This window comes from Mus caroli, chromosome 4 (genome assembly GCF_900094665.2).
Source record: "Mus caroli chromosome 4, CAROLI_EIJ_v1.1, whole genome shotgun sequence".
NCBI classification, from domain to species: domain Eukaryota; kingdom Metazoa; phylum Chordata; class Mammalia; order Rodentia; family Muridae; genus Mus; species Mus caroli.
This window is the reverse complement of record NC_034573.1, coordinates 127,791,726-127,810,221: the sequence shown is the minus strand read 5'-3', so window position 1 is coordinate 127,810,221 and position 18,496 is coordinate 127,791,726. Positions and strand designations below refer to the sequence as shown.

Here is an 18,496-nt window from a genome sequence, read left to right as displayed (position 1 = left end):
ATACATGTCAGAACAATTATACAAAGCAGCGGGGTGGTAAGCAGGCGCCAACGTAAGCACCACACATGGCGCTCCAGCTTCAGACCGAAGTGCCTGCCCCCAGCCAAAACAAAAACAAAAACAAGAAAACCGACAACTTTGTGAGGAATACTTAAATTCTTCCCATTCATAAAACTGAAGACTATGATTCAGTCATGAAATAATCTCAGCAGTTCTTACCCTGCAGTCCATTCAAATCCTGTTCAAGGTCGATGTTAAAGATGATGAAAACACAGCCATTCTGGAAGAGTGGCTGCTGTCGTGTCACATGGGGTAACATTCCTAGGCAGCATTGTGTGGGGGTGCCTGCCACTTGAATCCCTTCCCAGTGTGCTCAGTAGTATGCACAGGACACACGTGGGTGGAGAATCAATGGGAGCTGGGCACTCAGGACTGACATAGGGCAGCTCTGAAATCCCATCTGACTTAACTCTCAATATCTGTTTTTGTAAACTGTATTTTTTTTTGGGGGGGGGGGGAGGATGGGAGGGTCATTTTGAGACAGGGTGTCACTGTGCAGCTCTGGCTGTCCTGGAACCCACTATGTAGGCCTTGAACTACCCGAGCCTCTGAAAGAATTCAAAATAACCAAGACTGACATGTTTTATTGGTAGAGTATTTCCATCACATCCCACCCTCCCCCCACCCCCCCACTCACCTCTTACCCTGACTGCACCTTTTTTGCTGAGAGAAGTCTGGAATTTCCTTAGAGGTTATATGATTTGCAGGAGTCACACATAGATATCATTTAAGAAGCAGACTGAGCCAGGCAATAATGGTGCATATCTTTAATCCCGACACTCAGGAGGCAGAGGAAGGCAGATCTCCCGGAGTTCTAGGCCACTCTGGTCTACAGAGCAAGTTCCAGGACAGCCGGGGGAGGGCTACACAAAGCTCTCCTCTCAAAAAATCAAAAACCACAAGACAAGGCAGCAGGCCGAGGAGGTGAGTATAAAGGCTGGTTCCGCCACAAACTGAGCAAGAGGCTGCCGAGGTAAGGTCCCATTTCCTCTGTGGTGGTAGGGTTGCTGAGAGGGCTGACAAAGTCAATACCACAGTGCTTCAAAAATAACAAGCCTTGGGCTGGAGAGACGACCTAGAGGTCCTGAGTTCAATACCCAGCAACCACATGGTGGCTCACAACCATCTGTAATGGGATCTGATGCCCTCTTCTGGTGTGTCTGAAGAGAGCAATGTATACACATTAAATGAATCTTAAAAGAAAAAAAAAGTCTGGACCCAGGTTCTCAGTTCCTGAGATATAAGATAGCATATTTTCAGGAAGGCGTGTTGAATACATGCATCATGAACAGACACATTCATGTAAGACAGAAGGCTGAAGAGGGAGCTGAGTAGGGGGAGCTCAAGGGCTCAACAACGGCAGGAACACACAAGGACGGGGCTGCACACGAGGAGCACGAGGACTGCTGCTGTCTGTCAATCCGTGTTCCTCACTGATGTCACCGCTTATTGGTGGTGGTAAGTGGAAGCCTTAACTATAACACTGACTGCTCTTCCAGAGCGCCCAAATTCAACCACTGAGCCATCTCCCCAGCCCCAGTTTTGTAAAAATGAGGTCCTTACTAGAAGGGAGAGATAGTATTGCTCAACTACCGACAGACTGCTCAGCAGACACATGTTGAGAAGATACACATGTTATAAAAAGAATCCTATTTCAATTACTGAAACACACAGCACAGGCATGAGAACAGACCTGTTACTTTTCTCTGTAACGTATTGCTTGGGTTTAGTCATCTCCATGAGAAGCTATATCTAATCACGCAGCACACACACCATGACACAACAGGGCTAACTTTATATGCAAGCTAGTTTTATGTTAACCTGACACAAGCTAGGCTTTGGAAAGAGGGACCCTTAACTGTGAAAATGCTTCTATCAGACTAGCCTGTGGGGCATTACATAAGAGAAAAAAAAAAATACTGAGCAAGCCAGGAGGAAGTCAGTAGGCAGCTCTCTCGTCCACGTCCGTGCCTCCTTATGTCCGCCCGGACTTCCCTGCAGGATGGCCTACAAACTGTAAGATGGACAGAACCCAGCTAAGGCCATTCACCAAGGATTCTTCATCATAAACAATCAACAGAGTCCCTTTATGTAGGTTAACACCTGAGAGGTTTGAAGAGAGTGGGAAGTCAGAGAACCATCCAGACCCCCCCCCCCCCACCACCACCACGCTCAGAGTAGGGGATGGAGTAACAGTGAGTTATATACAAAACTATCCACTGGAAGTGTCCATCTTAGCACACACAAATTATATGAGGAAAAGAAGGCGCAACAACTGTCTCCGTAGCAAGGGTGACGCCTGAGAAAAGGCTTTATAGAAACAACAAAATGATCTGGAGACTACAATGCAAGTATTGAGCACTTAGATTGAGACAGGAAGCTGGAAGATTCCCGACGACCTGTAACTTCATGACAAGCCTGACTGCACGCTGACAGACATACTCCCCACTGCCCAGACATTTGACAGCTGCCGTGGCAATGAGTGAAAAGATTCATTAAAAGGTGTGGAGACTCACTTCTGTGATCCTAGCCAGGAAGATTTCTGTGAGTTAGAGGCCAGCCTGAGCTACATAGTGATCTCCACATTAGCCTAGAATATAGTTGAGATGTCTCCAATACATACACTCAGACTCCTGTAAAAACAGCCCCAAAAGACTGTGATCTCTATGAGATGACCCCTCACACCTTTTCTTGGTTCTGTTTTGTTTTGAGGCAGGCAGGGTCTTGTTAACATAACAAGCCCTAGCTGACTGAGAACTTGCTCTGTACCCCAGGCTAAGCTCTGACTAGTAGCTACCTACTTGTATCAGCCTCCTGACTTTGGGGATTGCAAACATGTACCACCACATCGGCTTCTTTTAACCACCACACACAACTGATGGACATGAAATGACAGTAAATTCTCTCACAATTCCTCTTCATGACCAAGAATAAGTCTTGAAAAAAATAATGAAAGATGTATGCTGAAGAAAATGAGTTTGTGCATTTTCTTGCACTAGTTAGGGAAGAATGTGTATTTTCAAGACCTTAGAAGCAGTACTGAAGGCTTCGGTGTACAAAGGAAAAAGCCAGGGCTTTAGATAGGGACAATTCAACAGGCTGTCTGGAAGAAGGTGTGTTAGCAATGGGTCTGTGGAAAGAGGTTACTCTGAACACATCTGCATAGTCATCAGATCCAGCTATTCAGTAGTTCACACTTGCCTGGCCTCAAACAGCGTAGCAGATGTGCCCCATGAAGATCCAAGCAGAACTTGAGCTACTTGAAGCTTGGTGAGGCGCTTCCTGACCCACAATTTATCAAGATAAACTTAGTAAAAATAGTTTCTCAGCTAAACTATCAGGAAAAAACAAGAGGCAACCTGATGTTTACAGCCCTGGGAAATGATGCATACTGAAATACATGCCTCTCTAGCATGGAGAATGCTCATTTGTAAACAACTCACCTGCTACATGTACCAAAGACAACCTACACAGCACCGGACAAGGTGCAGAGGAAGGCTTGTGCCAACTTGGACAAGGTAGTGTTTACTTATTCTGGGTCACTCTCCGAAGAATCAGACCAGTAAGATCCAGGAAAACTTGGGGGTTAAAACTGTTGAAACTCTGAACTAAAATTTAATAATTTCATGCTGGAGAGATGACTCGGGTCCATTTCCTGGCACCCACACGACAGCTCACACCCATGTGTAACTCTAGCCCCACACGACAGCTCACAGCCATGTGTAGCTCTAGCCCCACACGACAGCTCACAGCCATGTGTAGCTCTAGCCCCACACGACAGCTCACAGCCATGTGTAGCTCTAGCCCCACACGACAGCTCACAGCCATGTGTAGCTCTAGCCCCACACGACAGCTCACAGCCATGTGTAGCTCTAGCCCCACACGACAGCTCACAGCCATGTGTAGCTCTAGCCCCAGGGGGTCTGACTTGTTTTCTCACCACAAGCGTGTATGTGGTATCACGCATGCGCGCACACACACACACAGAAGCAAACGGTCATACACATAAGGTAATCTTAAATTTTTTTAATTGATTAAAAAAAAGAATCTAGTCATCAGACCCATCTGATCCTAGGTGATATTACTAAAAAAAGAAAAAACTGACTTGAGGAAGAAGTGACTAGAAAAAAACTTAAAAGGAAAATAAAACTTTCTTGTCAGTCTAACCGAGACAGGGGTCTGTCTCTACACAGCCCAGATAGCCTGGATGTCACTTTGCAGAAAGAGCAATCTCAAATTCAAGAGTGACCGAGCCCTCCTGCCTCCACGTCCAGAGTGCTGGAGTTACCGGTGTACACTATCAGTGAAACGTTTCAAAGAAAAAGTGAGACATTAAAGAATCTAACCAAAGGGGGCTTTGCTCTTCAAGAGGAATTGTAACTCTGCGGGCAATTTCCCTGACCAGTTCTCCATCCAGGACTCAGTTACACATGGCTGGCTGGCTTAGAATCCTGAGAAGACAGGGCTGGAAGTGAAAGACCATGCTGATTTCCATTCTAGTTTCGAAGCAACAGAGCAAAAGGCTGAGGACATGAGTTTAAGAAACAAAAGTAACAATGCAGAGAAACAGATACCTTGGCGGCATTTAGTGTATTTTAGACAATGGAGTAACTCTTTTGCAGGCTGTACTAAAAAACAAGCACACCACTGAAGAAATCAGACTAGGAATTTCAGCATTCATTCGGTGTTTCTGGAAGTCAAGGAAAGTAGCCAATTAAAAAATAACTCCACCACTGGCTCTTCCTCAGCGGCAGCAAGCACGCGACCACCACGGGCAGAGCAGCTTACCTGGGGCGGGGCTCCTTCCTGAATGTAAGTTCTGGGGATCCGCAGTCTCTTCTGTTTGCCCATCTGATTCTGACTCCGCTTTGTCCTGCATCTCCTTTGCATCCTTGCTAAGGCAAGTTCTCAGGCTTTCTCCCTCATCGGCGACTCTCTGGACCTCAGTGGCAGCAGCCGGAGAACGAGCAATGGCGGCAGACAGGACAACTGGAGGACAAGGAGGAGAAGTGGGGGGAGTCGGAGGAGCTGGGGAGAAGGCAGGCAGCATGGACGGGGCAATGGGAGTCGGCGTACACTCCACTTTTAATTCTTCCTGGGGATGTTCTAGAATCTCCAACTCGAGAGTCAATGGCAGCACTTCCTGTCTCAGCATGCCCACAGTGTTCTCCTTGGCTGGTAATTTTTCACCAACTCCATTCACTTCATTAATTAGGAGAGTACTAGAAATTAGCTGACTATCATGAGGTGCTACGATACAGGGTTTCTTGCATATATCACTGTTATCTGTTAGTGAAGGGCCTGAGGCTGCTGGGCCAGACGTGGGGCTGGGGACAGGAGGTGCATCTTCTTCTTTGGAGGAAGGAAGTCCACACTTGTCCCCAGCCGTGAACAGCGGCTGGCTGCTAAGGGCAGCGGACATGGGCGAAGGAAGTGAACTCCGGGCAAGTGGAGGAAGGCTGGTGGGTGATGAAGTCCGAGGAGGCTCTGGGGTGGGCTCTCCTGCAGCAGTCTCAGGCATCTGGCCTGCTTGCTCTTTCTTCTCCCCACTGAGCACGAGCCTAAGGACCGTCGAAGGAGACTGGAACACTGGATCTGGTTTTGGCTTTTCTTCTGGGGGAAAAGAAATAAAATATTTTAAGAATAAGTTTGAATCATATAATACACAGTACTGCCTTAGGCCAAGTCTGTCCATCACTTACCCACACTCATGGGAGGAAAAGGGACCAAAATATGGGACTCCAAAGACACTGGCCTGGTTGGTCTCTCGTTACACTTCCTAGGCCTTGGTCTCCAGGACACTGACACGTGAGACTTGCTTAGGCGTAAGACAGTTTGCCATATGGTGATGGCAGGAGAACAAGAGGAGACCTCATAGAAGCTAACATTAGATCTTCCCCATTCACCTTACTATATGTACCCTGTGCTCATGCCTCAGCCTACAGAAGGCTGGGATTATAGGCGTGGGCCACCCCACCCAATTGAGCGCAACCATTTTAAAGAGAAAACAGCTCCCNCCTCTTCTCTCTCTCTTTTTTTTTTTTTGGTTTTTCGAGACAGGGTTTCTCTGTATAGCCCTGGCTGTCCTGGAACTCACTTTGTAGACCAGGCTGGCCTCGAACTCAGAAATCCGCCTGCCTCTGCCTCCCGAGTGCTGGGATTAAAGGCGTGCGCCACCACGCCCGGCTCCCACCTCTTCTCTACCTTGCTTCCTGCGACTATTTTTCTAGTAGGGGCACACTACTATCCAGGTACAACAGTATGAAGACCAATAATCAGAAGCCAAACTATTATAAACTCCCCAAGCACTTTGACATGAACGGTAGTTTCCAAATTAACTCTCCTTTCACTGAAAAGGTTCTAACCAAAACCGGCAGCAGTGTAGAAACAAAGTCATAGGTTTCCTCAAAGGGAACCAAGGTAAGGAGCCACTAAAGCAACCACTGGACTTTAACTCATGGGAAACATGTATGTATGTGTGTGTGTGCGTGTGCGTGTGTAGAAACATAATCTGTGTATGGAGAAAAGAAGAAAAAGTAGAAAATGATAACCATAAAGAAAAAGGAGTGCTAATCAACTGAGTTCTTGGCGTCCAGGTTAAGAACATGGGAGTCACTGTGAGAGGGAGCTCCCTGATGTCCCCAGCTTGCGGGCGTCCTTACGTGTCCAGTTCTCTAAAACTGAGAGACTCTCCTCTCAATGCAGCCGCACCCATGAAAATGACTCCAGCAATGTAAAGTCTGTGAACGAGCGAGAACACGGCCACGTAGGGCAGAGCAAAGCAGAGCTGACGTATCACCATGCTAAGGCGAGCTCTTACCAGCTTCAGAATTCACTCTAAGTGCCGGGATGGGAGCTAAGGCATCTAGCTACAAGACTGACCTTTCTCATTATCCTAGCAGTAAATGCTCAACTCCAATCTTCTCAGGTTAAGTGGCAGGGCAGATAAAAAATTCATGGGAACCATACGCGTTCATTATACACATGTGTTCTTCGTTGATCTTGTTTAGTGGATATTTATTTATTACATAGCTCTGAGAAACTCCCCCACCTTTTAGGTCTGCTACCCAGGCCACACACAGCACATGGGTCCACTTGGTAACTTCAAAAGCTACTCCTGCAGTTGCTTCTACATGTCTAACTGTGGGAGACACATATTTTTCTTTCATTTTGCTGATCCAGTTTCTATAATGGATTATCATTATTGTAAGAATGACCAACCAGTGGCCTAGACAGTGCTTATGACTGTTTCATGATCATCAAGCAGGTGCCATGGCACTTTACTAGGAAGAGGCCAAGACTGGCAGCATCCTCTATCTGAGGGGCACGCCTGCCCTGAATGCCAAGAGAACCCCAGCTGGCTCAGGGCAGAGTAACAACAGATGCCATTTCTGAATGCAGAGCAAACTCCTCCCAAAAATATGAAGACTGACGACTATAGGGACTGCCGTGTCCACCTCTCCTGACGACCTGGACCCTGGAAGCATTGTGCTGCACTGGCTCAAGTCTCTCTCAAGGAAGAGAAAAGCCTTCGTGCTCTCTGCTGTCATATGTGAACACCAAGCCAAGTTCCTCATGCATTTCATAGTTTTCCCTTTATAAACACTGTGTCACTGTCCGCATACAACACTAAACACATCTGCTCACGTGCTGGGTCCTGAGACAGCAGTGGAATAACAGCACAAGGTGGGCTAACGGCCCGGCAGGATCATTCCCTTCACTTCTTACCCCTCCCCAGGATAGACTACTTACTTACTGTGTTCATGGTTTACAAAAGAGGAAACTGAGGCTTAGAGATCAGTTCTGGTCCATGTTTCTCTACTCAGGGGTGAGCAGGCCAGCAGGAAGGACATTTTGTTATCAGTTAAGACCTCAGCAGTGACAGACCCATTGACAAGACAGAAAACCAACCAACAGGGCAGAGCACATATTACTGTCTGGGGTACAATAACAGTGCAGTCCCGGGCCTAGAACTCTGCATGTAGACAAGGTCAGACTCTGCCCAGAGCTGTGTGCAAGCACACCCAGCTTACAAGTCTTTAAGTAAGTGCATCTCTCTACACTTACCCTAAAAGGTATTTCATGTCTGAAAAGTAAGCATAAAGAAAAATGCATAATCAAAAAAGAACAGAATAAAAACTCCTACCTCAAGAGCCCTTTCTAGCAGCATTTGAGTTACAACCACTAGCAGCACACAGCTGCAAGAGCCCCTGAGGCTGGGGTGCATTAGTGGGTGAGAAACCTGCCTAGCAGGAGTGACACCCAGGATTCCATCCTTAACACCACAGGAGTTGGGAGAGGTGGTACACATCTCTAATTTAAGAACCCAGGACATATGGCAGAAAATCATGAGTTCAAAGTAATACTCAGCGACAGATGGGGCTAGAGGCCAGCCTGGGCTTCGGGAGGCCACACTTCAAACCCCAAACAAAAGCCCACCTAGTCTGAAAATCACTTCACATATTGGCAATCTATGAGAACCCCCAAGAAATTTTCCTCGATGTGACAACTACTTCAGTCACAAAGGGCTGCCCATTGGCGCTCTCATATGTACTTAAAACACAGTACTCAAAACACAGTACTCTCAAGACAGTCTAAAACATTTGCCAATCCATCCACACCTGTATAGCAGCCTGAAAATTTGTTTTGTTAATTCAAATTTCTTATAAGACATGAAAGCAGCTAAGGGGATTATAGAATTTTCCATTTTCCCTTCCTGAAAATATATATAGACCTAATAGTGTCAAAATAGAAATATTTCATATTTTTAAAATTTGAGCAGTCTTCTTCCCTAAACAACTTCAAATAATGTTGTCAGGCTGGTCTGAACTCTTATTCCCTAGTATGATATGGATGTTTTTATAACGAAGCCTCGTTGTGGAAGTAGTATGCAAAGAAGATGTATTCAACAGAGTTGTGCAGATACACTCAGTGTGCCCGGCTGGATTACATCTGTACAAAAGTGCACGAAAATTTTAAAGAAAATCTACTAAAGACTATTCATCACTATGAGTAAAATCATACAAGAATGTTTGCTTCAAATGTCTTACTGCCGGGCATAGCAGCACACCGCTACAATACTAAAGGCAGGACGTCACAAACCTGAGCTCAGTTCTGGGTATATATAGCGAGTTACCAAATGACTTCAAAACCAGATCCTGTTTCAAACTTTTCTTTTTGAAAGTGCTTTAATCATTGGAGATAAAAAGCAGTTTCCTCCAAACCTACCTCACCCTCCGCAAGGCCAATGGCTCTGGTACCTAGAATTCAGCACTGAGCACACATAAACCTTCTACATGTCTGACTGCTGCAGAGGTGACAGTCATTAAAAGCAAGCCAGCTAAGGGTTTTTTATCTTTTGGTTTGAAATTATCTTATAAAGGTTTAATGCTACTGTCAATACTCAATGGAGAGGGAGGGTCTTGTATTTCACAGTATATTGTGGGAAAACTGAAATCAGCAGGTGTGGAGGTTCCTATCTGTAATCACAGCTCTCAGGAGGCTGAAGAATTAGAGGCCTGCTCATGCTACATACAAGGTCCAGGCCAGCCTAAGCTACAGTATTCAGACTTTGTTTAAACAAAACCACCAACCAACAAACAAGCTTTTCAAAAAGCTTGAATGTAATTAATTTGTGTGAAACAAAACCCTTTGAAAAAGTAAAAAAAAAAAAAAAAAGCATAAAAAAGGAATCATGCTAAAATTAAGAGCATTTGCTCACATACTTATATTTTAAGGACCATTCCCAGTATCCGCAATAACATTTAAAAAGTTCTAGGATAGCCAGGGCTGCACAGAGAAATCCAGTCTTGAAATACAAAACAACAACAACCACCATCAAAAAACCCCAACTTCAACCAACACCCCAAAAGCTAGCTGTAGTAGACCTGATGAATGGAGACCTCAAAGAGCATACAATGGTGTCTGCCCACTGGGGAGTGAAGCCAGAAGCAGAAGAGAGCAACTGCCTGCTCCTGCTCCCTTTTCCTACTGAGCACTGGACACAAGCTCCACAAAGGCAAAGCGAAATCCATCAGTCAGGAAAGGAAAGACCACTTCTCACTTTTAAGGATCAGCTTTTTTCTTCAAAAGGCATCGTATTTGCTTTCGATAAGCACATGGCAGCTTGTGCCCTGCTCAGTAACAGAAGCCTGGACACTGTTCCTGCATCAGCAATGATGGAGGAAAAGCTGTCATTTACACGTGGGTGGGAGAGTCCTCCCCAGACCCCTAATCCTGGTAGAAAAAACTGCAAGGCCCAGGTGGGGGCCCCAGCAGGACATCACAGCCAGGGCCCCTGTCTGCTTCCAGAGCTCTCTTCAGCTCCTTGCTCTCTCATGGGGTCTGGTGCCTCAGGCTTATAGGAAACATGTTATCTTTTCTGAGAAATAGCAACTACCCCATGGAATGGTGAAAATACACATCTGTGCTGCTCTTGTAAATCCATATATAGAGATATATGCTTTGATTACTCTCCTCAGGCTAAGTGTTTCCTCACACATAGATAGCAACAGCAAGGCAGGTGCAATGCAAGACCCTTCCCCTCCCTTCGTACAAGCTCACTTTCTACCTTAGATTTGCTACAGAGCAGTCAGAGTAACCCTCGGGTGTCTGACGGGACACCGTGAGCAATGTCATTATACAAGAGACTAAAGTTAGAGGGAGGAAACAGTCATACACAAACCTTGCTTCTGGTCGCTAGCTGCAGTGACAGGGGTGCTGGCAGCAAGATGAGCGCTCTCCACAGTCCCATATACCACAGGGCTGTGCTCAGGGACCTGGCTGGGCAGCTGCTGGGATTTGAAGTACAAAAAAGGGTGATAATGAGCACGCAAACATAAAAACTAGCAACATGGAAGCCAAGCAAGGAGGGGAGGCAGAGGGGGCGAGAGGTCACAAAATTGAAAGGAAAGTGGGGTGGGGGTGTATACAGGGCAATTGAATAAAAACAGGGGAGAGGAGGACAGAGGCAGCGGGGAGGGAGGAGAAGAGACGATTACTATTAACCACGGCACGGCAGAGAAGACAGCACAAGCACCCACACAGCCACTCCAGTGACCCTTCCTGCCTCAAGCTCCACTACAGCAGTCATGGCTGCCACAGCGGGACAGGATTCAACATCCTCCCAGACTGGCTAAAAGTTCTGTCAGCTCTCCTTGTAAAATCCTGAGCAAAGCACTTCATCTGCCCGCAGAGGGCAGACCAAGCACACAAGCGTTTGCTATCCAGTGACTGACTGAGCCAAGCGTGTGGAGAGGCCCTGATGGCTGCCACAGCCGCTGAGCTCTCCGATGGACTGCAATGTGCAAAGTAGCTGAGGTCCCTGCCACCTTCACTATGGAGCCAGCACCGTGGAAGCTTTGGAGAATCTGAAAAGCAAGCCAAAGCTCTGGCTTCTCACAACAGGGGAAACTCCCATTTTATATTTGGCCATTCTCTGGTACTAAAAAATGCCTGCTAAACCTGGAGTAAGCAGGCTGAGGAAACTAGAGCCATTGTGCAACTTAGAGCGAACAGCAACACAAGGAAGGATAGGTGCTCCAGGCAGGTGCACAGATGCACAGTTACACAAAAGCCACAGAAGAAAGCAACATCTCCCGAGGGCGAAGGCCCATTTTGGTATCTTCTACTGAATTCTACAGAAACTGCCCTAGAAACCTTTCTTTCCTACTACAGGCAGGGAGGGGGCAGTGCAGGATGATTAAGATAGGGGCTACTTAAAGGGGAGGGCTAGCAAAAACTACTTTCAGTTACATGTCTTAAACTTCTTAAAGTACAACTAGTTAGCACTTTAGTTAATTAAGTACTTTAATCCCAGTACTAGGACGACAGAGGAGGTGGTTCTCGGGAGTTTGAAGCCAACCTGGTCTACAGACTGAGTTCAGGACTGCGAAAAGAAATCCTGTCTTGGGGAGAAAAAGTGGAACTATAAATGTGAAAGATCACTTATAATAGATGATAAATAACACTGCTGTCTAGGGTGTGCAAGATGTAATTTATACACAGCTGTACGTGCAGAGGGTAAAGTATCATGAGAAAGGAGACAATGCCACAGCTTTGCAAATGTATTACTCCGTCACACTGCTCACACTGCACAATTATTTCTCCATAATGGCTACTAAAACAGAGGAAAGATAAAGTCGCTATTTTTATTTTGAACCACAGAGAAAGAAATGCAAACTGCCACAATTATCCTGAGTCCTTGAGTTTCTGGGGAAACACATATTAAATAGGAAATTAGGAAGGCCTCAGAGTCCAAATTTAAAATGTTGATTCTGTTCAATTCTATGGGCCAAAGAGAGATAAAAAGGAAAAGAATCCAAGTTATTTAGTGTTTTAATAAACATTTAACTACACACAGAAGAAAACTTTGTATGCTTTGTTTATTAAAGAGAATACCACGGACTACAGCTTGTCAGAAGGTCAGGTGAGGACCCTTCTTCTTAATACCTGGGTTGACAAGTATCACATAAACGGCTTAGGGTGGTAAGCAGCTACGTAGACAGACCCATGAATCTCTAAATACCAGAAGTCCATCTAAAATGCCTTAAAGCCATATGAAAGAAATAACTACTATTCGCTTGCTTAATACAAGCTCTTCCTGTAGTGCCCAGCTAGCTTTGAAGACATGCCCTCAAACAGTCTACAAGTCTCAGCCTGGCTGTGGCTGGGAACCTGGTGCGGGTCTCCAGCATTGCAGAGGAGCAGTCCGATCACTAGCCCTACAGACATTTAAGAATTAACAGCCCTAGGAAGCAGAGTCTTCAGAAAGGGAGGTTAGAGAAATGTGTCACTTAGTAAAGCCGTGTGTCACACAGACGTAAAGACCCGAGCACTTGTGGAAAAGGCAGGTGTGGAAGCGTCACCTGTAACTCCATGGTCAGGTGAGGGAGGCAGCAGATAGGCAGAGCACATTAGTCCTTGCTCAGCCAGCCTAGCTGACTGGTTCAGTGAGAGATTACAGAGAGGGGGAGGGGGAGAGGGAGGGAGGGGGAGGTGCAGGAAGCTATCCTATCCACACATCAGGACCCTAAAGCCCGTGGAAAAGCACCAGAGGGCATTGCCATGCTCTCAGCGTGGGGACAGAGTGCACACTGGTAGATCACTGGCTCGCCAGCCTTACCTAATACATCAACTTCAGGTTCACTGAAACCATGTTTCAAAGAAAAAGGCAGACAGTGTGATAATTTGAATAATCAATCACTTTCTTATTGGATTTAAGGTCTATTCTGAGACAGAGCCATACCTAAAATTGCTAAAGTCACCAAGAACTTGAACCTAGATGCCCATACATAGGCCCTGAGGGAGCATGTGCGGCTGCGGTTCTTGAACAAAGCAACAGAAGGACTCTTAAGAACAAAGAGCTATGGCCACAGACCAGTGCTTGGCTCAGCCCTCTTCAGAGGCGCTTCCTCTTGCAGTAGACAGGAGAGGAAACAAAGTCTCTTAGCTGGACAAAGAGCAGAGAGTGAGAGACTCCAGACACTCAGCTCTAAATGGGATGTCTTCATCAAACCCCTTCCCACAGAGCTCAGCATCTATGTGGAAGTTGCTCAGAAGTAGACACATATGAACCCCATTTTTGGTGGAGGGAAGGGGCAGGGCGATGGGTAACTTCTCCACTGCCGGTGAAAACAGCCAAATTAAATCAGATTAGATTAGATTAAAGGCAGGTTTACTGGGAAGGTGCTCTTGGGCAAGTTCACTGGCCCCAAGGATAGAGGCTGGGGGGGGGGGGGGGCCTTAGGGGGAGGGGGGGAGGGTACAGGATGGGGGGAGGAGGAGAAAGAGCTCACCCATAAAGAGAAGAGTGAGAAACCAAAATGTAGTGATAAGAGCTAGAGAGATGGCGCAGAGGTTAAGAGCACTGACTGTTCTTCTAGAGGTCCTAAGTTCAAATCCCAGCAACCACATCGTGGATCACAATGAGATCTGATGCCCTCTTCTGGGGTTTCTGAAGACAGTTACAATGCTCTTTCATATTTAAATCTTTAAATAAAAAAATTAAGGGGGGGGTTGCTGGAGAGAGCTGGTTAAGCTGGGGTTGCTGGTTAAGAGCACTGACTGCTCTTCCAGAGGTTCTGAGTTCAATTCCCAGCAACCACATGGTGGCTCACAATGATCTGCAATGGGATCTGATGCCCTCTTCTAGTGTGTCTGAAGACAGCTACAATAAATGAGATAAATAAATAAATCTTAAAATAATGATGATGATGTCAGGATTACATAGGGAGGAACCTCTGGGAAAAGGGCAGCCCAACCTCTGCCCTGATAAATTCAGGATTGCATGCAGGGGATGCCAGGTAGGAACTGAGGGATGCTGGGAGAACTGGAGGCCAGGTCTGCAGTGATGTGTAAAATATGCACCTCAGCCCCTTGTCTCAGGTCTGAAACCAAATGTGTGTGTGTGTGTGTGTGTGTGTGTGTGTGTGAGAGAGAGAGAGAGAGAGAGAGAGAGAGAGAGACAGGACAGAGACAGACAGAGAGAGCACATGCAAACTTAAGCATGAATGAAGTTGGTGGATAGGGAGGTGGGGGTAAGAAATGGGAAAGAGTATGATTAAAATATATGAAAAAATTTACTAAAAAGAAAACAAAAATAAAGATGAATGCTGATCATGAGAAAACACACAACACTGTCTTCAGACCTCCACACACCCTCACATGATGGCCACTTGCACAAACGTACAAATTCACACTTAGCTGCACACACGCACACTGGCATGAACACACGTATACAAGCACACAGCTGAGTGTGTCATGAGTAAGCATGAATTTAAGGCCCTGCCACCTACTGTGTAAATCATGAGGAAATGCTGCCCCTGGCTCAGCTGGGTGAGCAAGAACTAAAGGGTCTGTACTACTGTCACCTTGAACACTTCATATTACATAATATGAAGAAAATGACAATACTAACATAGAAATACTTTAATCTTGTTCTTTATTAGTCTTAATCTGGCATAATCTCAATTTAATCACCACGAGCAGAACAGGGGTGTACCCTGTGTTCCTAAACCATGAATATCATGAATTGGTTCACTTAATGTGTCATAAAAATCAGGAAGTACATTAAATGCAGACTCTAATAGGAACATCTGGAAACACACAAAGAAAATGACTTCCAGCAGAAATGAAATAAATACATTGACACACTCGCAGAATCCCATACTCCTTACCTCAAGTAGGTAGGAATGAAAAAAAATTGTCCCCAAAGAGTGCCAGAAGCAACAATACAAAACCATAAAGATGCCAGATAATCACAATAGATTAGGACTAAGTCAGCAATCTCTCCTCAATGCTTCAACAGTTTACAATGTGTGCCAATGCTAAGTTCCATCCTGTTAAACCTTGATAAGATGCAGGTCCTCACTGCTAGGAGGAAACACACAGAGACCCACAGACTCAAACACAGTAAAAGGGGAATCTAAATCAGGGCATGAAGAGCTTCCAAGAACACACAGGAAATTACTTTCTAAACTCTGGTTAGGAGGATCACTCTTACTGAGGACTTGGGAGCAAAGAACAGATTCTTCCCAAGTACAAGAGGAATTCACTCCTCCTTAAACACCTTAACCCAGGGATTGTGGCTCAGCCCGGATTCCAGTACTCAAAAGAGGCTGAGACAGGAGGCCTGCCATAGATTCAAGCACAGCCTGCACGGTTAGCTTGTCTCATAATGTAGCAGACAGACAATAGCCACAAAGCACCGGAGGGTCTCATAGTAGGTGGCCAGCATGGCTGAGTGCAGCTGCCCCTGCACTTCTGAGACCGCATAGTTTGAGGACGGCCTGAGCTCCCAACTGGACTGTGGGCAAAGCAGCAGGATTGTAGAACTGCTCTTCATGCTTCTCTGCACAATTCAGCCGCTGCTTCTGTCCAGAAAGAGTGACTACTCAACAGTGTCCCAGCAGAGGGTTTTAGCAAGAGCAGCTCAGGGCGCACCAACCAGGTCTTGACTAGTCTATAATGTTGGAAGATTCTGAAATAGCTGGAGTAGAGGAAATCTAGAAAATAACCCAATACATTCATTTGTGAGAACTGTGTGGGTGGTGGGGCCATGAATCCTATATACTAGAGCAGACTCACAGTATCAGAGAAGACAGGGCAATAAAACTTGAAATACAAATACTAACAGCTCGTGCCCACCCTACTACCTGTGAGAAGAAGGCAAAGGCTTCCAACAGTCATGTGCAAATAACATAAGGAATCCTCATATAAAATGTCTCCCATATTTAATATGCATAGGTCCAACGAACATAAACAAGTATGGCCTTCACTGAGAAACACCCAAGACAAATAGCAAAATAATTTAATTTTAAAGATGCAATGAGAAAGAAAGAAAACATACTTCGGATGGACAGACAGACTCACAGACAGTTCTTTATCTGTGTGAACTGTGAACAAAACACTGGAATTTAGACAAATTCTCCAGAACGGAATGGACCTAACATCCAGTCAAAGGAAATAAATACCAAGACAAGGAGCACAAAGACTACGCACTGGCTCCACCTGGCTGTAAATGTGACACTGGAGGGCTAAAATGTGTTCAAAGGCAGCACAGTTGGGGTCTTATTGTCTGAGAGGCTGCATCTGGGGCATACAGTGAGCCTGCGCTGAGGAGGGGGGATGTGAATGGGAGCCCCTTGGCAAGTGGAGTGCAGAAAGCAAGTTCACTCAGGGTCTCTGAGCAGAAGACTATGAAGTGAATGATCGGCCTGGATAGCAATGGAACAAAATCAGAGTTCTGCTTCAGAAATGCGCTCGGCTGTTAAAGCCCGGGTGCTCCTGAAGAAGCTGTAGCGTCAGTCCCAGGTGATCTGATGTCTTCTCCTGGCCTCCACAGGCAGAAATCAGACACAACACACAAATACACACATGCAGGAAAACCACTCCTACATACAAAATAATAAATGAATGTTTAGAATTTTAAAAGTAAAGATTAATTCTGACTGCTTGTGGAGGATTCACCGGGAGGGAAGAGAAAATAGGATACAGTTTGTAAGATTAATGCAGTCAGTGTGCAGGATGTGACGAGGGCCATGAGTGAATTTTACCTAGTACAGGTCTGTGACACACTAGGAAGCTCTGTGGAGACAGGAGGGTGAAAGAAGACAGGAAGACTTGGTGTCTGGGATGTATGAGGGAGGGAGAAAAGGCCCATGAGTTCCATCTTTAACTTTGAGATGCTGGAACATAACTAATTTTATGGAAACTAAGGACAAAGTTTTGCTGACACCATATGGAACAACGCTACAACCCATCACTTCCTAACCTGGGCGCAGCAAAAGCCATGCAGAGACAATGAAGGAGGGCTTCTCAGCAGAAGCACAGGGCAGAGACCATGATACATGAACTACCTGTGCTGTCTTGGATCAGGAAAGGGCTGTATTAAAGCCAAGCCCCCACATAAATCACTGAGGAGAAGTTAGACTGAGAGGCATAGAGGCAGAGGCAGAAGGCCAGCCTAGTGTAAATAGTGAGTTCTAGACTCTGCCATTAACAAAACAAACACAAAATAAGAAATGCATGTGTGAGGTTTCCTGCTAGAAGTGTAATGGCCAACACAGCTGCAAAGCCAGAGAAGGGCCTGACTGCTGGACTCCCAAGGGCTCCTGATATATTCAAGACAATAAGAATGGTCTTAGGTCCCAGTGTGGTATCAATCACCCTTAGTTTCAACATCTGTTAGTTTGGGGCCAGCCTAGTTTATAAAGTGAATTCTAGTCCAGACAGGGCAAAATAGATCATGTCTTCTACCAAAACCAAACAAACAACAAAAACCCATCAAGCAATCAGTAGGTCTGTTAATGAATGCACACTCTCCCTCAGGGCTGCTTGCCCACCTGCCCACCCTCCTCCTTCTTGCTACCTCTTCCTTCCCATTCACCTTCGCATTGGAATGATAAAGGAAGGCCTGAGCCCGGAGCACTGTGTTCTAGGGCTTTTTTGCCTTCAGAATCACGAAACAACCTTCTATGGTTTATAAATTACCCAGCCTATATAGTATTTTGTCACAGCAACAAAAACCAAAGTAAACCATATGTCAAGGAATGCCTTTAACATATTTAACATATTTTTTGCTCTTGCAAAAAACTCAAATATTAGCCCAATACAAATATGTAAAAGACAAATAATGTATATGCACACAGAAATTACAAGACAATAAAAACTCTTCACTTCAGAAATCTATAAGAACTAAGTATGATTATTTTTTCTAATCTGTCAGATAAAAAAATGATAAACAAGGGGAATGCTCTGATACTGAAGAAGTATTAAAAAAGTATAGCAAAGTAAAAACAAAATTCGAGGCTTTTGGGCCCAGGCTTGGGAGTGTAGCCTTTGTGGCTTAGTGCTCCAGGTACTGGTCATAAAACAGATAGCGACATTCCTCCACCTACCCGCTTCCTGGGTTCAATTCAAAGAATGGCACCCTGAC

At 45.6% G+C, this 18,496-nt stretch overlaps 1 protein-coding gene across 21 annotated transcripts in view; it reads right to left on the bottom strand.

The window, feature by feature from the left end:
• The window catches only part of Eif4g3 (eukaryotic translation initiation factor 4 gamma 3), a 208,565-nt gene that overhangs the window by 73,826 nt on the left and 116,243 nt on the right, over positions 1 to 18,496 (bottom strand). For 17 of the 21 annotated variants that reach the window (XM_029476718.1, XM_029476711.1, XM_029476717.1 and 14 more), the window contains 2 exons: positions 10,745 to 10,853; positions 4,849 to 5,673 (listed from right to left, as the gene is read on the bottom strand). In XM_029476718.1, the coding sequence (XP_029332578.1) occupies positions 4,849 to 5,673; positions 10,745 to 10,853 (934 nt within the window). The remainder of the gene's footprint in view (positions 1 to 4,848; positions 5,674 to 10,744; positions 10,854 to 18,496) is intronic. The other 4 variants (XM_029476719.1, XM_029476698.1, XM_029476701.1 and 1 more) reach the window with 1 other exon arrangement.